Genomic DNA, 27,294 nt, shown 5'->3' on the forward strand with positions numbered 1-27,294 from the left:
TTTGGCATTTACAGGATTCGAACCGGCAACCTTCCGATTGCCAGTGCAGATCCCTAGCCTCAGAGCCACCACTCTGCCAAGATGCACAGATTGTGGCCATGAAGGGGAGCACGTGGTCAGCAACAATACTCAGATAGGCCGTGGCATTCAAATGGTTAATTGATTGATTGTGTCACACGCATGCGATTAGGAGACAGCTAAAGGGCTTGAGTAATGGTAATGCTACATCAGACCAGGGGGTGGCGGATTGTGCTGATTGTCTCTCTCAGTTCCTTGCAGGCCATTGCTGGGAAATACCGGCAGGTACCGGCGCCTCTGAGGACGTCACTTCAGGTCCTGATGCCTCTGATAATGGCACTTCCGGCCCAGAGGCCTCTGATGATGTCACTTCCGGCCCCCGCCGAAGATGTCACTTCCGGTTCCACCATCATCATTTCCACCACCAGCCCTTAAAACCGCCATCCTACCTCCACTGTTTTGGACTCAGTCTTGTAAACAGCCAGATTATTTATTTCAACCCTTTGCAGCCAGAAACATAATATATGGGTGGCTGCCCCAAACCTTTTTACCTATCTGGAGTCGTTTTGTGACAATTGGTATTGTCGGGCTCAAAGAAGGACGTGGGGGAGACGCCTCAACCTGACAGACAGGACAAATATCTGTAACAGCAGGCACAGAGTTTGCTTCCCGTCCATTTTTTCTTTGATTCCAGGTGTTCTCCCTGTAACCATCCCTCCTCTTTGTTGGAAGCAGAAAAAAACACACTTTTTCTGTTTATTTTGGGATGTTTCTTGGTGCTTATTCTGAGTTGGGCAGATGTCTCATCTCATTATCTGGATCTCCTTTGACTCGTTAGGTTTGCAAGTGGTAGCAGGCCAAGCAGATCAGCCCAGACTTCCCTGACTCCAGCTACTTCTTTGTGGGGAATTCCCAGGCATTCCTAAGGTAGCCGAGAGACGTAATCCCTCCAGTGTGCCCTGGAGCTGCTGCTAGGTCTCCACCCTGAGGGACGTTTATAGATCAGTTCCAGGTGGAGCCAACCGGAGAGACATTCTTGCGACATGACCGAACCATCTCAACTGGCTCCACTCTGAGGCTCTCCTCAATCACTCATCTTCTCAACCAATCACGGAGTGTCAGCCCAGCCACCCTGCAGAGACCATTTCTGATGCTTGTACTTTCAATCTCATACTTTCTCTCATTACCCACAATTCATGATCACCGGCAAGATAACGGATGCAGATCAACTAGTAAATCGAAATTTAGATTCAGCTCCAGTTTTACCATCGTGGACCAGTACAGCACCCACAGCCACTTTCGTCGATTTCACGTTCCCATTACCTGCCACTTGTGAACAAGACCCCCAAGGTACTTGAACTTCTCCAATAAGGGCACAATAGCCCCCTCCTGGAGAGAGCAATCCACTCTTTTGACTATGTGAATTTCCCCTTGGGATTAATAAAGTATCTATCTATCTATCTATCTATCTATCTATCTATCTATCTATCTATCTATCTATCTATCTATCTATCTATCTATCTATCTATCTATCTATCTATCTATCTATCTATCTATCTATCTATCTATCTTTTCCAAAACAGAACCCCGACTTCAGACTTGGAGGTGCTGATCCTCATCCCTGCTTCTTCTACTCGGCAGCAAATTAATGGAGTGCGTGCTGAAGGCCACAGTCAGATGAAGCAGAGACGCCAACATCAACTGCAGAGAGCAACAATGTTACTCTGAGCCTCCCCAACTGGACACCCTCACGTCCTCAGCTGTGTTTTGATGTCCAGGAAAACCACAAACAGGAGCGGTGACAACACTCAGCCTTGATGGAGTCCGACACCCCACACTGAATGAATTCTACTTAACGCCATAATGCCAAGAATTCGGACACACTTCTCACTGCATCAAACAGCAATCAAGAACAGGTCTGTTACTCCATATTGAAAAGTGAAAAATCAAAAGTACACCTCATGAGAAGGATTTAGGAGTCGTAGTGGGCTCTAAGCTATCGACTGCCAGACAGTGTTCAGAAGCCATTAAGAAGGCTAAACAGAATGTCAGGTTATATAGCGCCTTGATGTGTGGAGTACAAGTCACAGGAGGTTCTGCTCAAGCTTTATAACACACTGGTGAGGCCTCATCTGGAGTCCTGAGTGCAGTTTGGGTCTCCAGGCTACAAAAAGGTGTGACCTGCAGAGGGTGCTCCTGCCACCCAAACCCAACACAGACAGACCCGGAGGCACAAGTACGAGCACACGGGATTTTTATTTTTATTTTTCCTCGTGGGAAACGCCTTCCCCCTGTTTCCCACAAGCACAACACAGTCATCAAGCACAGCACAAAACTCCTCTTCTTCATTCTCTTTCTATTCCTTTTTCCTCCACTCCTCCTGCCAAGCTTCATCTTCTCCCACCCAACTCTGGATCCCACCAGAGCCACCTTGCACTCCCTTCCAGCGTGGAGGCAACCCGAACATATGCCACAAAGGACATAGCAGCACTAGAAAAGGTCCAGAGAAGAGCGACTAGGCTGATTCAGGGCTACAGGGGATGAGTTAGGGGGAAAGATTAAAAGAGTTGAGCCTTTACAGTTTAAGGAAAAGAAGATTTAGATGAGACCTGACTGAAGTGTTTAAAATTATCAAGGAATTAGTCCAGTGGATCGAGACAGTGAGCTTAAAATGAGTTCATCAAGAACACAGGGACACAGTTGGAAACTTGCTAGGGGTAAATTTGCACCAACATTCTTTACACAGAGAACCATAAACACTTGAAATAAGAGACTATGTAGTGTGGTGGACTACTTTTGGGACTTTCAAAACTCGACTTGATGTAATTTTGGAAAAATTAAGTGGACAGGACTGGTGAGCTTTGCTGGGCTGAATGGTCTGCTCTCATCCACATTGTTCCAATGTTCTGATATTTGTGCAGCACCTCCCACAACACATCCATACTCTTTATCCGGATCTAAAACACATGTAGTCCTAGTTATTACACTCCCACCATGCACCCTCCAGCAACAGCGCCAGGGAGAAGAGCTGGTCTGCTGTCCCATAGCCAAGGCAGAATCTACATTGTCCCTTCTGTATCTCTTTATCTAGACAGACTAGACCCTGGCAATGGGGACTGGCTTTGGGTAGGCGGTAGGATAGAAGAACATGAATCTTCATTTAATTTAAAAATGGGTGAATTACAGCCACAGAACTCAAAGCATCCTAACTGAGACTCATTGCTTTATTGCTCATTCTATTGCGAAATTAACCAGAAATGCAAAGTCACAACTAGCAGGCCCTCTGCCTTCTGTAAACATTGGAAGCAAATCACTGTCAAGGTCACAGAGCCCAGGAGACACTGCTGGGACCTGACATTCTACACTCAGGCACACATCTGCACAGCTACTGGCCAAAGAAAAAAAACAGAATGAAATAACATTTAAATACAAGAAGAAGAAGAAAACAATCACATGCTGACAAGCAAATTTCAAATCCTCCTCTGTAGCACTCTCCGTTATTGCATATCGAGTCAGAGCGTCAATTCACTGCCAAACAATAAAGTGACATCCATATTCAACATCATTCCCATATGAACAATAAAAATGGAGATTCATTATTATGGTTTCAGTTGGCCTTGCAATATTAAAAAGCATAAAACAAATGATCAAAGCACACATTGATTTAACATGGAAGCAGAAGCACACTACAGAGGCAGCAGCGCACGGGCAGCCATGGTTCCCATGCGGGGGTCTTTACTCCAACAGGCATTTTTAGACAAAAGTTGATTGGTTATCAGCATATTCTTTATAAAACAGAAAAAAAGGCTAAAAAGAGACAGAAAAAAGGCATTTTTGCATGAGCACAATTATCAAACACACAGAAATTACAATTTATGGTTTCTGTCAACATTTTATAGTATCGATACATAAAATGAGGATCAGGCCTTCACTCTGCCACATTGAATGGGGATAGATAGATAGACAGACAGACAGACAGACAGACAGACAGACAGACAGACAGACAAATAGATAGACAGATAGATAGATAGATAGATAGACAGACAGACAGACAGACAGACAGACAGACAGACAGACAGACAGACAGACAGACAGACAGATAGATAGATAGATAGATAGATAGATAGATAGATAGATAGATAGATAGATATGTGAAAGGCACTATATGATAGATAGATAGATAGATAGATAGATAGATAGATAGATAGATAGATAGATAGATAGATAGATAGATAGATAGATAGATAGATAGATAGATAGATATGTGAAAGGCACTATATGATAGATAGATAGATAGATAGATAGATAGATAGATAGATAGATAGATAGATAGATAGATAGATAGATAGATAGATAGATAGATAGATAGATAGATAGATAGATAGATAGATAGATAGATAGATAGATAGATAGATCAGTGACAAAAACATCTAGGAAAAACATGGCATACTACTTGCGTCATGTAACACATGTCAAGTCATCCAGTCGTCCAAAACGCATGCATTTTCACTAAAATGTTGTTAAATAAATGACCTCTCAGGAACAAAACTCAAACACAAATAAGAATTTGAATGAAAGAACTGATCAGGATTTAAGCCCAGGAGCAGCTTCTTCATTGGCTAATGTGTGTTTCTATCCACTGTCTAGATGTCGATAGTGACCAGTCCACTGTGACTCCAAGGTCCTTGTCATGAGAGGTATTTCAAGGTTTAGACCTCGCATTGTGTATTCCAACCTAACATTTTCATTTCCAAAGTGTAATACTTCATACTGTATTTGCTCACGTTAAATTTCTTCTGCCACAAATTTGCCGAAGCCTGCATGGTGTCCAAGACCCTCGGTCACAATTTGACTGATTCCAGATTATCTTCTTGGCTTGGTATTATCTGCAAACTTCAACAGTTTGTTTATTTATATTTCTATTCAGATCCTTTAATATATTAAACTGGCTGTGTAAACCTGTGCTGTAAAAAGCCCGGGCTCCTAGAAATTACTGAAATCATTAGAAAATATTTGAAATGCAGAGTCGGCAGTTTTCATTTTGCGGACCTGCTCGCCCCCCTTGTCTATCAGCCGCTAAGTGAGTTTCTCTCTCGTTTGTCTTTCCTCTGCGGTTTCACTTTGGTGATGGAGTTGCTTTCTTTCAGCTTCATGCTGTAGCCTCGCACTTCTTTCTTCTTCCGACTCGTTAACTTGGGGCCGCCTTGCCGGCTCTTTGAACTTCATGCTGTAGCTTTGCACTTCCAGGCCGGACAGACAGACACACATGCACTTCCACGCATAGACATTTATATATAAGATATTGCAGTGGATTCAGCACTGACCCCTGAGGGACCCCACTTTTAACATCACCTCATTCTCATAAGGTTCCTCACACCCTAACCCTCTGCTTTCTGTGACTGAGACAATGTTGTACCCATTTATACACACCGCCTTTAAGGAAGGAAAAGGACCTGAATGGGGAAGAGGTGCAGGACTGAGCTGTATGGAGAAGATTGGTCAACCCTACGTAGAAGTGGGAAAAGATAAAGAAGAAGAAGACAATACTACACCCTAAGCTCTAACTTCTTTAAGTTTGAGTCCAAACCCCACAAGTAGGATCTAATCAAATCTTCTTATTTCGGCTGCTCCCGTTAGGGGTCGCCACAGCAGATCATCTTCTTCCATATCTTTCTGTCCTCGTCATCTTGTTCTGTTACTCCCACCACCTGCATGTTCTCTCTCACCACATCCATAAACCTCCTCTTAGGCCTTCCTCTTGCCTGGCAGCTCCATCCTTACCATTCTTTTCCTAATATACCCATCATCTCTCCTCTGCACATGTCCAATACCTTAAGATAATCGAGATAAATAATATCACGTGCACCACTCTTACCGTATGTTTTTGTTGAGTCCTCCTAGAATTCCTGCCTGCACATTAGTTAAACATGAGCTCCTCCATCAGAACCCTTGCTGACTGTTCACTAAAACTCGCATTCTTTTAATTCCTTTCTTTAATTTACAGGTGATGCACAGCAAGCTTACAGGCCCATAGTTACAATGAACAACTGATGCCAAAACCCACCATGATGGTACTTTTTGCTCATTTGCTTACAGACACTATTCTCTATTGAATAAAAAAGAAGACAACTTCACTAAAGCATTACATACACGCCATACGGCTTTTTATACAATTCTGAACCTGCTTAAAGTGATTCCGGTCAACAAAGGCAAAGACTAAAGCAGACAAAATGGGCATGAGGGACGTAATCGTGCTAGATGGGCGGCCTCCTTCAGATGCGGTCTTAATGAAACTGAAAATTCATTTTACAATTGTTACCCTTTGACATGTTTTGGTAGCTTCTACAGAATTTTCTTTTAATTATATGGTGTGTCAGTTCCTGATTTATTGCTGTTACTAACAGCAATTACAGGCCTGCTTCTTGAGTGCCCGTAGCCATGGAAAACAAACATGAAGCGTCTCTTGTACATTTGTATTCTTATACACTTTTGCTAACTGGGAAATTTGCCGATGACGCTAAACTAAGTGGAATGGCACATACCTCACAGTCAATACGGTCATTATGGAATGAATTTATACTTGGGCAGATATAATGGCAGATAGAAACTAATACAAAATATTTAAAGAAGAACACGCAGGAAGTAAGGTAAGACAAGTAACACGATACATTTAAAAAATGTTTTTATCTTTTGCTCTAGATGTGCTTTCAGTATTCCTCGTACGCCTTTCCTCGCAATTTACATGAGTCTGAACCTCTCCTGCCTGGTGCTCCCTCTCGCAATCACGTTCCTGTAAAGCCTGTCATTTTGAGGCACCTTGCTTGCTTCCTGCCTGCTTTCTGACTACCATCAATGGAAGATGGAGCCCCATTACCCGCTGAGAAAAATTCACTCGTATTTTAATGAATACTTCCTGTCTTTGAAGGCGACTCTCAGCGTGCCTCCTGTATCTGGACTCCTCCTCAGGTGTCTCCACCTCTCCTGCCTGCCACTTCCTCTATCGATTGCATCACCAAAGCCAAACTAACCAATCAGACCAAAGCCAAACTGACCAATCAGATTGCTTAGAGGGACCGGACAAACACACACACTCACAGAGTAATGTTTTATTATACAGTAGAAGATTATGACACTTGAAATCGAAACTTCTGAGCATAACTTATGTGTCATAGTGGACTGTTCACATCTAGAGAGCCTACCTAAATGGTTAAGAAGGCTAAAAGGATTCTGGGGTCCATGCAGCCCACAAGTTGTTGGGTACAGATTAGCAGAGCACCTACTTAAGGTGGGATGCCTCATCTCAAGTACTTTTAGCAGTTTTACAAAACAGATATTACAGCACTAGAGGAAATCCTGGACCGATTACGGTACATGGAACATGAGTTATGAGTATAGATTGACAGATTTCAAACTTTTTAGTTTAATCAAATCATGATCAAGAAGTGATAGGAGGGATGTATTTAAAATTATGAAGGGAATTAGTACAATGGATGCCAGCTGCTATTTTAAAATGAGCTCTCCAATAAGAACACAGAGTCACAGATGGAAGAAGGTCAAGGGGAATCTTTGATACCAATGCTCAAAACGATTTCTTCACAAAAATTACCATTGACATGTAGAATTATTTACCATGCTGTATAATACTGAGGAGCTACGTACGTTTAGGGCCGGGCTCTATCACTTTTGCTATCCTCCAAATAAATGTTGCCACCTTAGGTAGAGCTAAATGGCCCAATCTTGTCAAAATTGTTTTTATGTATTATGCCTAACAAAAACTCAAAACTAAAATCCGGCAAACTGAAATTTTACACCAAAAGTATAAGTTTAAAAGTATTTTTGTGTGTTAATTTCAAAGCCAAACAGAACAAAAACGTATAACGCAATGAATACCACTAACGCAACATGAAACATAATTTTCTTTCAATTTATTACGTTTTACCATTTTTTACTATGGTTAATTACTCACTGTAATGTAAAATAGTTACAGTAATCCCCCGCTCTATCGCGGTTCAGCTATCACGCCCCTGCAATATCGCGGAAAAATTCAATAAGTACATCCTACCTGTAGTGTACTTTGCAGCCAATTCATAACAAAGCATACGGTTTTCAGCAGACAAAGAATTTTGCGTTACAGCACCCAGATGATTTCTTACAAAGCCCGTTATTGGCTGAAAGAGGAGAGTCAACCAATCAGAGCGGATTTTATTCTCTTGGGCTCTGATTAGCTTCTGCTAACGTGGTGTAATCTCGCAAGAACAGCGAACGTGGGTCCCCGACGAATCGCGTATCGCGTATCTTACTTGTGGTGCGATTTTTGTGAGCAAACTTTTGTGAGTTGTTTTAAGCCTTACGATGGCTCCCAAGTGTCCTGCATCTTGTAAGCCTTCTGGTAGCAGTGAGCCTAAGCGCCAGAGGAAGACCTTGACCATACAGGAGAAGGTAAAACTGATGATGATTATTGTTATGTTACTCATATCTTTAGCCCGACCTCCGTGTATCATATGTGTATCCAAAGTGTGTTTTAATAAGTTTACATGTGTTTAAAGCATGTGGGAGGGTATTTTAAGGCTTAAACTATAAGTAAAATGTAGTCTTTCTATATCACGGTTTTTCACCTATCGCAGGTTGGTCTGGAACGTAAGTTCCGCGACAGGCGGGGGATCACTGTAGTTCTATTATGCATATGTAACAATTCCCATGAAAATAACAATCTGTTTAAATTGTACATTCGCTTCCCCATACGCGAACAGCAGATCCGCGAAGTGGCTAGCGTGTAGCGCCTGCCCGGGGGTTGGTGAGCGAAGCGGGCAGGGGGCAGAGCCCCCTAGTAATTAAGAATTATACAGTACAAAAGACAATAAGCAATAAGACAATAAAACTGACAAACATAGCTCTTATAAGTAATTCAAAGCCAAGGAATAGAAATGTGCCTTAAGAAGAAGTGATTTAAAAATAAGCAAAGTAAGGGCCAGCCTAACATGAGGTGGTCTCTCATTCCGGAGTCTGGGAGTTACAACTGCAAAGGCACAATCTCCCCTACTCTGCACTTTTGATTTAGGGACCACCAGAAGCAACTGATCCGTAGACCTGACTGTCTTTGAAGGAATGTGAAACAACAATAAAAATAATATTAAGTCTTTACATTTATATACCATTTTTCTCAGTACTCAAAGCGCTTTTCATATTGAGCGAACCACCACTAATGTGTACCATCCACCAAGATGATGCGACGGCAGCCATTTTTGCATCAGTATGCCCGCCACACATGAGCCATTAGGTGGAGAAGTGGTGAGAGAGATAGCCAATCAGAGAGAGGGGATGATTAGGGGGCCAGAATGACTAGGCCATGGAAGGCAATTTAATTGTAAAAGGTAGAAGAGGTAAGGGGGAGCTAGGCCATTTAGTATTTTATAAGCAAACAATAAAACCTTAAAATCAATCCTAAAATGAACGGGGAGCCAGTGCAGGGAGGCTAGCACTGGGAAAATGTGTCCTCATTGGAGTGTTCCTGATAAAAGACAAGCTGCCACATTTTGGACCAACGGTAAACGTGAGATAGAAGCCTGGCAGATACCAACATAAGGGGCATTACAGTAATCAAGTCGGGATGTAATAAAGGCACATCTAACTCTGTCCAAATTGTGAAATGATACGAAGGGCTTAACTTTAGATGAAAGCCTCAGTTGAAAGAAACTTGCTTTAATTACCGAGCTTATCTGCTTATCTAATTTAAAATCACTATCCATTATTGCACCCAAATGTTTTGCAGTGGGTTTCAGGGAGCACCTGTCCATTTGAGGGGCTCCACTGATCAGACTTGGCCCAAACTTCGGGACCACAGCTTCATTCTCATTGAAAATTAAATACGTTTAAGGCCATCCAAGTTTTAACATCCTCGAGGCAGTCTAACAAAAGTTTTAAAAAGAGTAAGTAAGTAAAGCTGTGTATTATATGCACAGCAGTAAAACGAGATGCCATAACTCCTAAAAATGGGCCCTAAAGGAAGCACATACAGAGAAAAAAGGAGTGGCCCAAGAAACGAACCCTGAGGAATACCGCAAGTAGGAGGAACTGAGGATGAGTCGAAATCACCAAAGCTAACACTAATAGCCTGTCTCACAGACAGGTATGCACAATGGAAGGCATTTAGAACTTACAGGGGCCACTCTGGATGGAGTATCAGTCCATCATCTGCAGGGCTGGTCAAACTAATATTCATGTTTTTAGGGTGTAAACGGAAAATCAGAGCATCCAAACATATGAAACGGCGAAAGAGAGAACATACAAACTCCACAAAGACCCAAATTCAAGCCGGAGCTGTGAGACGGCAACGCTACCCACTGCACCGCCCTGCTACACAAGGCCGACTATGTGAGTTTAATGGGAAGATGATACTAAACTAGGGAGTGTTAGCAGAATCCCCAGTGGAATTAGGCAGATATGAGTGAAATGAGCTGGGATGTACTGTAAATACAGTAAATGTCAGGTTGCTCATTAAGGACATTCCAATATTTAACACAATGAGTCAAGAATGTCCTACTATGACAGGCTAAGTCTTAGAGCAGAGAAACCCGTGTGGTCACCAGATGATCCACTGATAAAGTTGATCCAGTGGTGAATCATGAATACAAGGAGACCATCGTGGACAGAAGACTAAAGACAGAAAGGACTTCATCATACATAGAGAAACATGTTGGATGGATTTGAAGTGGAAACCTTCCTAATCTGAATGAACTAAAAAGCTTTGTTCCCACTATAAGCCGCATCACTCAATTCCGATTTTTTGGTCAGATCAGATGATTCACATTTATAAGTACAAGTGACGCGTATCTAAGTGTATTGTGAACACATCTGAAGCAGTGGGCATGCTCACATTGATACGTTCGTGGACGAGTCACATGCGTCACCAAATACAAAAAACACGTCATACCTGTGAGACGACTTAAAACCAACAAAACGGACGTGCTAGTAGCTAGAGTGCGCATCGCATTTAGCTGTGGAGGACAGTAAACGGTTTGTCAGCTGTACACGATTAGGTCGACAAGGTGAAAAAGCGACAGACGCCGATGCTACTGCTGCCCCAAGAGATGTGTGGGTACGAGAAAAGAGTCAGCAATGGTGGGACTGTGACCGTTTTCACAGCTGCAGCTTTCCTCCATTGTTGTTTTGCTGCTCTGCCTGATGACCACAGTGCTCAGCTCATGCATATGAGCTCATGGCCATGAATCGAATACGTATCTGATCACATGTGAAAGTGACTCAAATCTGATTGGGAAAGATCCGACAAAGAAATGTGTGTCACATTAAGACAAAAAGCTGGATTTGAGTCACATCAGCCTGGTAATGTGAATATACAGTAGTCTTGGGTGTTAACAAACCTAATGATCTTAATGGGCTCAGTGGTCTCCCCTTGTTTGTCGGTCTCCTTATATCTTCATGGGGTCCTTATTGTCACATGGACAGAGTACGGTGAACTGCAGATTTGTAAATGCTAATCAACATGCAATACGTTGTCACTCTCTGGCGCCATCATTAATGAGTATACAGCGTTGATTGAAAGGATTCAGCCACGTGGATGTTTTCTCATTTTCTTGTTACACGACATTGAGTCACAGTGCAGTTCACTCGGCTCTTTTGACAACTGATCAACATAAAAAGACTCTCTAATGTCAAAGTGAGAACAGATCTCCGCCAAGTGGTCTAAATTAATTACAAAAACAGAACACAAAATGACTGATCTCATAAGTATTCATGACTGGTGAAAACAATTTTCTTGCAGAAATCACAGAATTCGCTCAACGGAGATCCCCAGCCTTGGGTTTTAATCTCTTTGCCCGTCTAAAGGCACCTGAATGTGGAAGGGTCAACTTGTGGTAAGTCAGTATGGTGGCCTAAACGAAACAATGAAGACTAAAGAACACTCTTAGCAACTCTGTGAAAAGGGGATTTGAAAAGAACAAGTCAGGGAACGGAGACAAGAAAATATCCACGTCACCGAATATCCAGTTAAATCAACTATTAAGAAATGGAAAGAGTATGAAAATCTTACTAGAGCAGTGTTTCTCAACCACTAGTTGCTATTTATATTTGTAGTGGGTCGCAGCGAGTCGCCACTCAACCCCCCTCATGGTCTAATGGCCGTGCTCAATTAAGCAGGAGGGGACCCCCCTCCCATAGGTGGGTCACAAAAACACTTATATGGGAAGAAGTGGGCGCCAAAATGTCACAAGCCGTCTACTAAAGCAGATGGCTTAATAGTAGAGAGGCAGATGCTCAAAAAAAAGGTAATATTATTATTTCACAATAAAGACAAAAAACAGTTGCTAATGTAAATTGTCACACAAAAAAAAAAAATACCGTCTTTACTCGTGTATAAGTCGGGTCTTGAAACCCAAAAAATCGATCATAAAATCAGACCCTGACTTATATGCCTGTTCAAAAATACGACACTTATTTATTTTTATTATTATTTGTATCTCCTCCAATCTCACATTAGATTCTCAAACACATTGAATTTTGTTGCTGCTGCATACTCACCAACTTCTTTCGCCACTTCAACGATGTTTAATTTAAAACCAGCTTCATATTTTCTTCTGATCGAACGCTCCATCATAGATAAGGGATGCTCTTACAATAAAGGTGTATGAGAGTGTGAGATACAAAAATCACAAAACAGTGCTAACGTCGCTTCGGAATAGTTCGGGTATTACCGTGTGCTCACGTAGGCACAATACATAGAAAAGAAGGCAGTGTGCTCCGTGGTTACTCTCTCAGATGGGCATTAGCATATCGTAATCTCTTGGACCAAGAGTGTGAGTTTTCCACATTCGACTTATACGACCGTGTCCCAGATGGATGGGGACCCTACCCAGCCGGGATGCCTGGATGGTCCCCGTAATGGACAATACCTCCCCTGGGCCACGAGGGGGCAGCCGCCTGGGGCTACTTATGGGTCACTGGACCAGAGCTGGGACACTCATCCCTACCGGAGGACTTGGCCACCGCCAGGGGGCGCCCAGACAGCTGTGAGGTCCTAGATGGCAGCACTTCCACCACACCAGGAAGTGCTGCCGGAAGAATTCCCAGGGGCACCCGGAGTGCTTCCAGGAGCTCTCTCGACACTTCCACCACACCAGGAGCACCTGGAGCTCATCCGGGTCGGTATATAAGGGACCGCCTCCCTCCAGAAGCTGAGCCAGAGTTGGGAGGAAGGAGACGAAGCTTGTGAGGAGGGGAGAGGAGGTTGGAAAGAGAAAGAGAAAGAGAAAAGAGTGTTGGAGGAAGGCATTGTGGTGTCTGTCTGTGTCCGGGGGTATACTTTCTACAGACTGACATTATAAAATACAGGAAATTATACGGTAAAATCAAGCCCTGAATTATCCACGGGAAAACTTATCCGCAAGTATATACAATATATAATCCTGTGACAAAACAAATCTAATTATGAAAATGCAAAGAAAAAAAGAAGAAAGAATATGTGAAACACAGAGGCTCTTACCCTTGTAATAAGGCGCTATATAGAGCCCGACTCGGCACAGACTGACTCAGAGGCATGTGTAAAATCACAAAGGCTTTTATCTTTCTTCAGATGGCAGGCACATCTTCCCCGTGAACCCCCCATCCACAACACAGTCCCAAAGCACTGAACACTGACCAACACACAACTCTCCACCTTGGCACCACCACTCCTCCCAGGCAACCTCGTCCTCTTCCTCCCGATTCTGGCTGTGGAGTGGTGGTGGTTGGCCCCTTTTATAGCCCACCTGAGTGGGGCTGAAGACTCGTCCAGCCGGGCTGTTGAATCCAGACAGCACCCCCTAGCGGCCACCCCAGCTCCCAACCAGGCTGTGGAGGACTCTCTGTGGAAGTTGGGGAATCACCATTGGCCAGGGAGGCTGCCACCAAGTGTCCCGGGGGAGGTACTGAGTTGCCCATGGTTGTTCCCCCCGGAACATATGCAGCAGGGGTGTCCCAGCCGGGCATGGGACCCGGCCGCCCGTCACACCCTGATATATTCACAGTCACTTTTTTAGTTCATGTAAGTGTATCAGTAGCCTTAAAATAAAGCAAAACTGCATTCTGTTTCAGCCCAAGTCCTAAATGCAACTCCTCAAAAAAAAATCTCAGAAGCTGTTTTTGGTTGTCAAGCGCCTAAGCCGCTCGTTAACATGAACCAATAGCTCAGCCACCAGGCGCCTCTTAGCCTGGCATACCTCGCACAACCTAACCCTTCTCAAATCTCTCAGAACGATCGTCCCCCCTCTTGCTGCCACAACTGTACTTATAAAGACTTCTCAGTTCCCCTGGTCAGCTTGCATAAACATGGGGAGATACCATTTCAGGCTTGCCGGGGAATCATACAACTCAAGCAAAACTCAAAGTATCCGACAGCAAAATGCACATAATTAAACACTAAATAACAAAACTTTTAATAAATATTTATACCTAACCTGGAGGTTACTAAGACACACACAGAAACGTTACAGTACACCTACACTATTAATCCACACTGGACTCCCCTATAGCCATCTTTCAACTTTCCCAGGCATCCATGGCTGCGCTTATCTTCGGCGCCACCTTTAAAACACCGGCCCAGTAAATGTGGGATATTACACACAAGGCTTATACCTGAAACAAATGGTGGAACATCTGAATAAAAAAAACAAAAAAAAAAACAAAAGAAACAACCTGCCGGTAAGTCCAAAAACCTTATTAAGTATTCTTTTTTTTTTTTCTCTCACCAACATATTGCTCATTGCGTTTCGTGCAGAATGCTTAATGAGAATCTTGCTGTCCAGTATCTGTCTGCACTATACTGTGTTAGCGTCCCGGTGAGGCTATAGCGTCATACAAAAAATCCACTAAAGCTGAGTGATTGTCCAAGGAGAGTAGACAGGGAGGCCACTAAGGATTTACAAGCTACAGTGACTGAGCCTGAAGAGACTGTGAAGAGGACATGTGTTGCCCAAGTGCTACACCAGTTGCAGCGTCATGGGAGAGAGGCTAAGAAACAAATCAAACACCATTTTTCGCTACAGTTTGGGAGACTAAGAGGCATCTGGAACAAAGTTGCATGGTCTGATGAGACCAAAATTGACCTTTATGGCCATCACACTAAAAGCCATGTCTGAACACTACACATTATCAAAAAAATACAGTAACCTCACTGTGAAGTATGGTGGTGTCAACATCAGGCGGTGGGGATGCTTCTCTGCAGCAGGCCCTGGAAGGCCTGTGAGAATAAAATGAGGGCAGCAAAACATGGGAAAATCTGATATGGTCTACAAACAACTGGCACCTTGGGAGAAGATTTGTTCTCCTGCAAGGCAACAAGCCCAAGTATAAAGCCAAAGCCACACAGGAATGGCTTCATACCAACAATATGAATGCACTGGAGTGGCCAAGTCACAGCCCAGATTTTAATCCATTGGAGAATTTGTGGCTGGACTTGAAAAAAACTGTTCACTCGGGATCTCCGGGGCACCTGACAGAGCATGAGCAGTTCAAGAAGGAAGAACGGAGAAAAATGGCAGACTGAGGATGTGCAAAGCTGACAGAGAAAGTGACCTGTGCACACAGACTAGCTTGACTGGGGGTCAAAGGCACACTTTGAAAACACATCAGATCTCAATGGGAAAAAAAATCCTGCTGGCTACCTCTACTGATATGGACTGGTAATGTGTTAGGAACAAAAGGATGTCACATCATTTGATGGAAATGAAAATGATCAACCTACAGAGGGCTGAATTCAAAGACACCCTGAAAATCAAAGTGAAAAAATGATGCGGCAGGCAGGTGAGTCCATTTTACCGAAAATTCATTGCAGCAACTCCAAATCGTACTCTGTAGTTTGTATGGCCCCACTTGCTTCTATGTATGCCTGACAACGTCCTAATGAGATGATGGATGGTGTCCTGGGGGATCTCCTTCAAGATCTGGACCAGGGCATCACTGAGCTCCTGGACAGTCTGAGGTACAACCTGGCAGCGTCAGATGGACCGGAACAAAATGTCCCACCCAGAGGTTTTCTATTGGATTGAGGCCAGTCAATGGTATCAATTCCTTCATCCTCCAGGAACTGCCTGTATACTCTCGCCACATGAGCCCAGGCATTGTCATGCACCAGAAGGAACCCAGGACCCACTGCATCAACATAGGGTCTGACAATGGGTCGAAGGATTTCATCCTGACAATTAATGGCAGTCAAGGTGCCGTTGTCTAGTCTGTAGAGATCTGTGCATCCCTCCATGGATGTGCCTCCCCAGACTGTCACTGACCCACCACCAAACCAGTCATGCTGAACGATGTTACAGGCAGCATAACGTTCTTCATGGCTTCTCCAGACCCTTTCATGTCTGTCACATGTGCTCAGGGTGAACCTGCTCTCATCTGTGAAAAGCACAGGGCACCAGTGGTGGACCTGCCAATTCTGGTATTCTATGGCAAATGCCAATCGAGCTCCAGAGTGCCAGCCAGGCAGTGAGCACAGGGCCCACTGGAGGACGTCATGAAGTCTGTTTCTGATTGTTTGGACAGAGACATTCACACCAGTAACCCGCTGGAGGTCATTTTGTAGGCTCTGGCAGTGCTCATCCTGTTCCTCCTTGTCCAAAGGAACAGACACAAGTCCTGCTGATGGGTTAAGGACCTTATACGGCCCTGTCCAGCTCTCCTAGAGTAAATGCCTGTCTCCTGGAGTCTCCTCCATGCCCTTGAGACTGTGCTGGGGGACACAGAAAACCTTCTGGAAATGGCATGTATCGATGTGCCATCCTGGGGAAGTTGGACTACCTGTACCTGCTCTGTAGGGTCCAGGTATGGCCTCATGCTACCAGTAGTGACACTGACCGTAGCCAAATGCAAAACGAGTGAAGAAACAGTCAGAAAAGATTAGAGGGAAAAAATTCTTGTTTTGGGGGTCGTCTCATTGTTGCCCCTCTAGTGCACCTGTTGTTAATTTCATGAACACCAAAGCAGCTGAAACTGATTAACAAGCCCCTCTGCTACTTAACTGACCAGATCAATAGATCAGAGGTTTCATTGACTTGATGCTATACTCGGATTATAAAGTGTTCCTTTAATTTTTTTGAGTACAATACCTACACAATCTATGATTTTGTGCTTTACATTTGTAATCAATTGAGCCCACTTTCCAGAGATCTGTTTTCACGTTGACTTGAATGGGTCTTTTTATGCTGTTCACTATCAAAAAAGCCAAATTCAGTCCGCAGTGATTCAATGTTGTGTAAGAATAAAATATGAAAACTCCCAAGGAGATGGGCCATCTTCATAAACACTCCCTGTAACTACTTTACTTCTCTGAAATGCCAATTCAGTTACAATGGTTAACAATTTTGCTATTGTTATATACATTCTAAGAAACTCCCAATGGATTTGTCATTGCCCACACGCAGGCAGCTTACAGAAACATCTAAAAAGCTAAAAGTATTTTGGGTTATATAGCACTGAAATGAGTCAGTTTAAGCTTTTGGAACAGTAAGTGCACTTTTACTTTCCTTAGTATTAAAACAGATTGGGATCTGTGGTACAAAGTGATGAAGACTATGATAGGGGACTTTAAAAAACGATACAAGGGTGAACAAAACTGGTGAAAAAATGACAGGACGGCTTTGTGACAGAAGCATCCTGTGAAGGTTAAGAGAGAGATGCATGTCACAGACGTGAGTCTCGCTATGATGTACGGCTTAGAAACGGTGGCACTGACAAAAGTCCGGATCAAGACCTGACGTTGTCAAAATGAGGATGAAACGGCGGTCTGCAGGGTTCATAAGACGAGATAAGTTGAAGAAATGAATATATCATGTTAGGGAAATCTCCAAAGGTTAGTAAGAATCAAGACTTTGCTGATTAGGACGTGTGGCAAGAATGGAGGTGACAGATGTGGCCAGAAGAACGTTGGCTATGGGCACATAAACAGAGAGACGAGGAAGGCCAAAGAGAAGGTGGAGAGACACAATAGATGAAGATTTAGAGGGGTGAGGGTTGAAAGACGTTGAAGCGATATCACGCCATCCATCCATTTTCTACCACATACCCGTATCCGGGACCCGAGGCAGAAGTCTAAGTCGCTTTTCCCCGCCACCTCCTCCAACTCCTCCAGAGGCATAGCAAGACATTCCCAGGCCGGCTGGGAGACATAATCTCTCCACCATGTCTTGGGTATGCACCCCCCTGGGTCTCCTTCTGGGTGGGCATGCCCAAATCATCTCCGCAGGGAGGCGTACAGGAAGTATCCTAACAGATGCCCAAATGGCTTTAACTGTGAAGGGTTCTACAGTATGTTGGGCTCTTCCCTAACATCTGCTCTCCTCACCCTGTCTCTAAGGCTGAGACCAGATGCCCTGTTGCTTGGATCTGCAATCTCGATCTTTCAGGCACTACTCAAAGCTTGTGGCCATATGTGAGGATAGGAATGTACATCAACCGGTAAATCAACAGCTTTGCCTTTCAGCTCAGGTCTGTCTTCACCACGACTGACCGGTACAACTCTGATATGATCTGCCTGTCAACCTCTCGGCTGCTTTTTTCCCTTCACTCATTTCCAAGGCCCCAAGATCCTTAAACTCCTCAGCTTGAGGTAGCACTTCCTCCCCAAACTGAAGAGGGTACTCCAGCCATGACCTCACGCTCAAGAAGTCCTGATCCTCACCCAGTGCACAACTGAGGTTACCATACAATGAGTCCAACAAGACCACGTCATCTTCAAAAAGCTGTGATGCAATCCTGAGATTACTGAATAGGACCTCCTCTAACCCTTTAATGCGCCTAGAAATTCTGTCCATAAAAATTATGAACAGGATAGGTCACAAATGGCAGTCCCGTCAGAGTCCCACTAGGAATAAGTCTAACTTACTGCAATGCAAATCAAGCTCTTAATCCAGTTGCATGGGGCCTGAACAACCTGTCACAACAGTACCCCATATTCTCAAAGCAACCCACCCCCCCCAGACAGGACACCTTGAGGGACATGGTCGTATGCCTTGCCCAAATCCACAAAACACACATAGACTGGTTAGGGAATACTCCATTGAACCCCTCAGAATTCTCGTGAGGGTAACAAACTGGTCCAGTGTTCAATAACTGAGAGAAAATCCGCATTGTTCCTCCTGAATCTGAGATTCAACTATCAGACGGACCCTCCTTGCTAGCACCCCAGCACAGACCTTTACAGGGAGGTAGAGAAGTGCGATTTCCCCCTGTAATGCTGGAGAACACCCTCTAGTACCCCTCCATAAAAATGAGTTTCTAAGACATGTGCCAATCCCATGGCACTGTTCCACACTTTCACACAAAGCTGAAAAGACGTGTCAACCAAGAGAGCCCAAGAACATCCATAACCGTCCGGAACTCGGCATGAATATCATCCACCCCAGAGCCTTGCCAACCACATTGTTTGGAACTGCCACAGCGACCCTCAACTCCAGTGATGGGTGAGTGCCCCTCCAAGTAGCCCCTGGCTCTGCTTCCTCTAAGGAAGATGTGTCAGTGGGATTCAGGAAGTCCTCGTTGGAAGCAGTAGACAGAATTAAAGGGGTCAATGAGCATACTTGTAGCGCATGCTTCTTAAGTTATTCTTCTTAAATGGTAATGATCTAAAAATTAAAACTACCACTACCTCTAATTCAAAACATGTTAACGCACGTCTTCATGTGACATCTGACAGAAAACATTTGAATGTTTTAAGACAGGCATTGGAGTTTACTCATAAAAATATGAAATGCATGGAAGCATCTGAAAAAAATGAGAAATGAGCACCCACCTAGAGGCTAAGGCATTGGACCATTTAGCAAAAGTTTAAAGATACCTCATGTTTCATGGTAATGGCCAGCTATGGTGCTCATTACAATGGGATTACATAAACGAAACATTCTGACTACTGCAGTGTCTGTATAACCCACAGTTACAATGTTTCTAGCATTTTGATTTTTTACCCATCCTTTATTCATTACCCTACACACAAAAATACATGCCGCCATTCATCCAGCCTGTTCAAGGCCTTGGGAAGCAGACGCCTATCTTGGCAGCCCCAGGAACAGGGAAGATGTCAGCCCTGGATGGGTGACCAGGCCACAGTTAGTGATCAGTAACTGCTGTCAGGTGTTAATATAACAGGACATGTTTAATGTAACACCAGTAAACAGCACAGTGCAGGATGCCACCTCCATACGCGTATTCTGCAGCAACAATCAGGGAAGGATAGACGAGCGCTAATTTGACACACTGTAGATCATCTGAATTCTTAAGGGACTTAGTAAACTAGGCTGCCGGCTACGCCAGAAAGCAGGATCAAGAGTTACAAGCACAGGCAAAGAATAGGCAGACTGGGAGAAATTCTCCCTCTTGAAGAAGTTATAAATAGGCTGAATAAATTATCCAAGGGTGGCTGAAGAACCCGACACGCACTGTTTGAGAAACTGATGTGGCATTTACGGCAAAAGCATCCCATAACACTAGGATATATCCCATTAAGCTAAAAATATATATACGTGTGTATATGTGAGTGTGTGTGTGTGTGTCTACATAAATATTCACTTGTAAATTGCTAAATTAATACAATTATGCAATTTGAACAAGCTACCATTCAACTTTTGAATCAAATATGCACTTTCTGGACACATTTACTTTGAAAAAAACTTGGCAGGAAATGTTAGGATTTAAATGTAATATGATGTCATAGTGAAAGGCACCATATGATAGATAGATAGATAGATAGATAGATAGATAGATAGATAGATAGATAGATAGATAGATAGATAGATATGAAAGGCACTATATAATGCATAGACAGATAGACAGACAGACAGACAGATAGGTAGGTAGTGAAAGGCACTATATAATAGATAGTTAAATAGAAAGCACTATGTAATTAATAGATTGATAGTGAAAGGCACAATATAATTCATAGACAGATAGACAGATAGGTAGTGAAAGGCACTATATGATAGATAGATAGATAGATAGATAGATAGATAGATAGATAGATAGATAGATAGATAGATAGATAGATAGATAGATAGATAGATAGATAGATAGATAGCACTATGTAATTAATATAGATAGTGGAAAGGCACTATATAATTCATAGACAGATAGACAGACAGATAGGTAGTGAAAGGCATTATATGATAGATAGATAGATAGATAGATAGATAGATAGATAGATAGATAGATAGATAGATAGATAGATAGATAGATAGATAGCACTATGTAATTAATAGATAGATAGATATGAAAGGCACTATATAATACATAGACAGACAGACAGACAGATAGGTAGTGAAAGGCACTATATGATAGATAGATAGATAGATAGATAGATAGATAGATAGATAGATAGATAGATAGATAGATAGATAGATAGTGGAAAGGCACTATATAATACCTAGATAGATAGATAGATAGATAGATAGATAGATAGATAGATAGATAGATAGATAGATAGATAGATAGATAGATAGAAGACACTATGTCATTAATAGATAGATTGTGGAAGGCACTATATAATACACAGACAGATAGACAGACAGACAGATAGGTAGTGAAAGGCACTTTATGATAGATAGATAGATAGATAGATAGATAGATAGATAGATAGATAGATAGATAGATAGAAAAGTGAATGTAAAGGATATCTAGACAGTATTTAAAGGCACTATAATTGCCTTATATGACAGGATCACTTCCTGCTTATTTGTACTCCACGTGAACGGTACCTGACGTCACACCGTAAGCATACAAAGAAAATAAATGCTGTACACTCAAATAAACGTTGAATATTCAAGTGTGCTCTTGCTTTCAAAGTGCAGATTTAAGTGTCACGGCAGAAAACCGAACAAGCTGGTGGTCTCCTAGTGACAGCCGCAAGCATTAGGCCAGTTAAATTGCATTGTTATCTGTGAATGGCGCTCCGGGCGCAACATGATAACGAATCTGGTAACTTTCCAGATGCGTGTCAAAAGCCATGCAGTCGTAGTAATTTCGCAATGCGATGATACGATTTGCTGTAAAAACCCAACTAAATAACCCACCCCCCAACCCCCCCCACACTCGACCAGTCAGCGTGTTGGCACGCCTCTTGTGCCCCCGTACTGCATTATTTGGATACAGGGCATTTTGCACTACCACATTGAATACAAGATTGCAAGGCACAAGAAACAGGCACCACGTTTCGATCGCTCTGCTGCACAGAGACATTTGAAAAGAAAATGTCAAAGGAGCCCTGCAACACATACCTTTCGAAAACCAGGCGGATCATGAAAATGCAGACTGCCAATGGGAACGCCAAATAAAGATCTTCGGCTTGTGGGAAGGTTGCCTCTTCAGTGTTTTTGAGATCTGCCCAGGTTACATTATGTGGGAGCCAGAATCTCTCATTCCAAAACCAGGCTAAAATACCAGCCATTTTGCTTCTTTTTTTTGGTGCGCGTGAGTGTGTGTGCGTGTTCTTTGTTTTGGGTGAATGTGTGTCTGTGTGCCTGTTCCTGTGTACAAAACTTGCAAGTTGTACAGCTGATCGTTTCGTTATTTCATCAGCGCTTACGATTTTACAGAAATGGTGCCTGACGGCTGCTTCGAGCAGGTCTGGCTGTGTGTGATGTGAGCAGATTCAGCACCGCCCGTTGATTCCTCCTCCTCCTCCTCCTCCTTCTCCTTCTCCTCCACCCCCTCTCTCTCTCTCTCTCTCTCTCTCTCTCTCTCTCTCTCTCGCTCACACGCTCTCTTACTCAGTCTAAAGCTATGGGGAAGTAAGCGTTGTCGGACGCCATCTATTGCCACGACTGCGATTGGTTCTGTAAAATGTCACACGTGGTCATCAACAAAGGTGTACCCATAGGAACAACGTGATGTCAGTGGAATAGACACTCGCTTGGTAATCGGTGTACGACATCTATGGAGAAAACTGGTCTCAAGTGGGCACATTTATTTTAAACTCCCGTTTTAAGATTTACAAAATGTTCGTTTCTGACTTTTCTCGACAGCTTGAATTTCTGTTGGGTAAAGCACAAGGAAGAAGACGTGCAACGCAACCGATTTTGCCATTTGAATGAATGGACACGTGCCATCATATTCGTTACACCAGCGTATTTCTGGAAATTTGAAGAATGGATGAGTGCAAAGTTTCAATACGCTTGTATCAGTTCTCGTATATGTTTACAGACACGCGAAATCGATCTGCTCACTTTATGTGTTGATCGGCCGATATCAGTGTTTATCAGCCATCCAGCAGCTTTATAAAAGTCATTACCCAAGAAGTAATGAGTGATAGTAACGGCTAATGTTCGTTAACGTTAAGCGCGCCGATGGCAGACATATCCTCACAGCGCAGCGCTAAATACAAACGGGCCAGTTGGAAAATGATCCATGCACTCATCCGTCCATTTATTTTAAAATTCGCTGATCCAGTTTAAGGTTGCGAGGAGTCGGCAATATTGTCTGATCTTGTGAAGCTGGAGTGTATGGGGGGAAAAATAAAATGCAGAAAAATAACAGCACTGCGAAATTTGTCAATACATAAAACCAAAATAAAATGCTGGCCTATAAACAACCAAATGTGCTACACAGGTTACGTGCCACGCCCACCTCCTCCAAGTATTGAATCTGACACATCGCCACCAAAGCCTTGTGAAATGAGAGAGGTTATTAAAAAGACCAGCTCAGCCTCAGCGCCAGGCCTAAATGGGCTCTCTTATAAGGTGAGATGAACTGTCTGTCGCGCCATGTTGAAGAGCTTGTGGAAGCTGATGAGGACTGCATGGAAGATCCAGTCCAGGGGTGGGCAATGTCAGTCGTGGAGGGCCGCAGTGGCTGCAGGTTTTCATTCCAACCCGATTGCTTAATTAGAAACCAATCCTTGCCAAGACCTCTCAGACCTTATTTAATTGTATGGATTGTTAGTCCTGCGGTGGGCTGGCACCCTGCCCGGGATTTGTTTCCTGCCTTGCGCCCTGTGTTGGCTGGGATTGGCTCCAGCAGACCCCCATGACACACACAAACACACCCACACCCACACACCAAGCACACACTAGGGCCAATTTAGAATCGCCAATCCACCTAACCTGCATGTCTTTGGACTGTGGGAGGAAACCGGAGCGCCCAGAGGAAACCCACGCAGACACGGGGAGAACATGCAAACTCCACGCAGGGAGGACCCGGGAATCGAACCCAGGTCCCCAGATCTCCCAACTGCGAGGCAGCAGCACTACCCACTGCACCACCGTGCTGCCCCAATTTACATAACATTTCTGTTATTATTAAAGTTATTAAGCAGTTCGCATATGTTTGCAATCTGAGATTTTTCTTCTTTTTTTGCATATAACAAAGACATATGCTTTACATTTGCCAATCCAACAGATTGCACATCACAAACATTAACACTGCAATCTTTTTTTCGTGTCTGCCATTTCTATAGGAGGGTGACAATGAGTTAAATTCCAATGGATGTTTTTCAAATGTTGACAAGCAATAAGCAAAAGGAAGCAATGAAAACCACAGACAACAAAAACAGCAAAAAAAAAAAAAAAACAGTACGAGGAAAGTTCGAAGAAAGTGATTTTTTTACAATGTTTGTGTTTGGGGGTCGTTGTGCAAACGTGCACATCTGAGCTGCGACCACAGATCTAACTGCTCTGTGGATGATTCGTTCAAGCATTTCAAGCTCACTTCGTTGTAATGAAAGCATCTGTTGAATGTACTTCGTAGTAACGTGATTTCTATAGACTCGTGTCATATGGGGAAACTGTCGGGACCATAAAAATACTTTGTTGTAATACTCTCTCACCTCGGCCTCTCTCCTCTCTCAAAGCCCCGCCCGGCAAGCGTTCTGAAAAATCTGAGCGAGTCGCCGTTACCAGCAGTTCTGTCAGACAGATGCGGCCTGGTAGTGAGCTGCGGACCGGGGGTTGGAGACCCCTGATCTAAATGATTTGAAGGCTAAAATGTATAAATGTCAGTCTGTCAAATTTTTCTCTGTTTTATTAAACCAAATAGTGCTGGATGAATCCCCACAGGTGTAAATGGAAACAAGTGAGATGGAGAACTGCTGACACCTTTGTCATTTGTATCTTGTGGCTAATAAGAAGCCATTAAAAAACAGTGAATGCAGCTGTTTAAGGCTGAAATAAGCAAGTAAGGGTGGGGAACCTTAACAAGTAAGACCACTAAAATGGAGCCATAAGTGCTTCATCAGCAATAATTGACTTCTCATTAAGAAACTGGGTTGGAACAAAAACCTGCACCCACTGTGGCCCTCCAGGACCGACGCTGCCCACCCCTGATCTAGTTCATATCATTGGGGTGACAGCAGGCCATGTGTGTCATCATTCCCAAAATTTAAAATTGTTCTGCCATCAGCCAGTTCAGAAGCATCATTTTGTTGAACACAGAGAGTGAGATTTTATTTTTTAGTGCTTGCAAGATGGATGTCCAGCTTCCTTAAGGCCAATGACTGAATTGAAATAAGCAGCCAGAAAGCTGGAATTCCTGGATTTCAGGGATGCATTGACCACTCTTTGGCAATTTGGGAATAGACACAGCATGCTGAATGAGAGAGGGGTCACCTGCACGTGGTGTGGCTTGATTTGGAAATTATGTATGGATCTGTGCCGCACAAGCTGATTGAATTTCCTCCGGAATGTTTCCATGTGCCAAGAAGTATTACTATCATCATTGCCAAATATTTTAGCAACTTTCACATGTGCTTTGCTCAAAGGAGTTTTATGACTGGAAGGCAACAATTGGAAGTTGGCATCGCGATGGGATTCGCCATTTCTCCAATGCTGTTTGTGGCTGCCTTCGAAGTAATTGTCATTGGAGCTCGACAAGTAGTGAGAGGCATGAAATTACCACCCGGCAACTGACTTCCTCCTCTGAGGAGTTACATGGATGTCATCACAAGTACCCTCCAGACTGCCCCTTGCACAACAAGGCTCCTCAGACACCGTGATGACCTGACCGCATGGGCGAGGATGAAGATCAAGTCATCTATGTCTTCAAGCCTATAGAACAGGAAGGGCATCCCATGGGATAGAGCATGGGAGTTGAGGGTGAACTTGGATAAGCAGCTGTTTTTTCAATCAGAAATCAGTCAAACATCACTAAGACCAGACGTCGTAATGTGGTCTACAGCTGCCAGGAAGGTCCTCATCATTGAACTTACCATCCCCTGGGATGAGAGGCTACCAGTAGCACATGAGTACAAGTGCTCAAGTACTCTGAGTTGGCAGCAGAGTGCAAAGAGGCAGGCTGGGTGACTTCCATCTACCCAGTAGAGGTCAGACGCAGGGACTTTGTGGGTAAATCAGTAATCTGGCTCCTACGGGCTACAGGTATGACTGGTGCCAACTTACAGAGAGCCATTAAAGAGCTGGCAGAGGAGGTGGAGAAGGCTAGCTACTCGTTGTGGCTGTGGGGATCAACACTTCAGTAAGGTCAGCTGTAGGGAGTGGGGGGGGCAACGTCCCCATTTGGCCACTGCCCCTCCCCACCCACTGGGAGGGGTATGGGGCGAAATACAAGATTCACTCAAAAGATACCCTGAATATTCTGTTGTAACTCCCGTTAGGATGAAGCGATCTGAACCAAAAAATTATGCTGTATATGTGTAATCAATTGCATTACATACGATGCTGGAAGTGGTTTCCGTTTTCTGCCAGACACATTTCGACACGATGCTCCATGTTCCTGAATGTATCGGTAAGCGTCTCGGGGGGAATAGCAGCAATTTCACGTTGGATGTTTGCCTTCAAATCTTCCACAGTGTGAGGGTTGTTCCGATAGACTTTTCCTTTGACCATAAGCACACCCCAAAGGAAGAAGTCTGGTGGTGTCAGATCCGGCGACTGTGGTGGCCAAAGCCACTTTGAAATAACCCTGTTGCCGAAGAAGGACTCAGTTTCTGCCATTCTCCTTGCCGATGTGTGACACGTTGCTCCATCTTGCTGGAAGTGACCTTCTGTTAACTCACAATCATCCAGTTAATTTTGACATCACTTAAACGAATTGGCGACCCATTAGGTTTGCACCATGAAGACATGCTGCTCAGTACTGTACAGCACCATCCTGATGAGAAATCGAGTGATTGAGTGAAGGGGTACGGGCGGTACACACCCAGAAGATGCAAACAGAGGTTAAACATCACAATGGCTGTCCAACACCTACCTCATCACTCCGACGCAGGGGCATCCCGGCTTGTTTGAAGCTCCATATACCGAGGAGCACATTGCACATTGTTACGTTCAGATTCTTTCGTCCTAGAGA

General features: G+C 43.7%; 1 protein-coding gene across 2 annotated transcripts in view; it reads right to left on the reverse strand.

The window, feature by feature from the left end:
• cers6 (ceramide synthase 6) overlaps positions 1–22,658 on the reverse strand; it is a 215,348-nt gene extending 192,690 nt beyond the window's left edge. For both annotated transcript variants that reach the window (XM_028806361.2, XM_028806360.2), the window contains exon 1: positions 22,272–22,658. In XM_028806361.2, the coding sequence (XP_028662194.1) occupies positions 22,272–22,441 (170 nt within the window). In that variant the 5' untranslated portion in view covers positions 22,442–22,658. The remainder of the gene's footprint in view (positions 1–22,271) is intronic.
• Between the last annotated feature and the right edge of the window lie 4,636 nt (positions 22,659–27,294).

Source organism: Erpetoichthys calabaricus, chromosome 8 (assembly GCF_900747795.2).
Source record: "Erpetoichthys calabaricus chromosome 8, fErpCal1.3, whole genome shotgun sequence".
In the NCBI taxonomy this organism is placed as follows: Eukaryota; Metazoa; Chordata; class Cladistia; order Polypteriformes; family Polypteridae; genus Erpetoichthys; species Erpetoichthys calabaricus.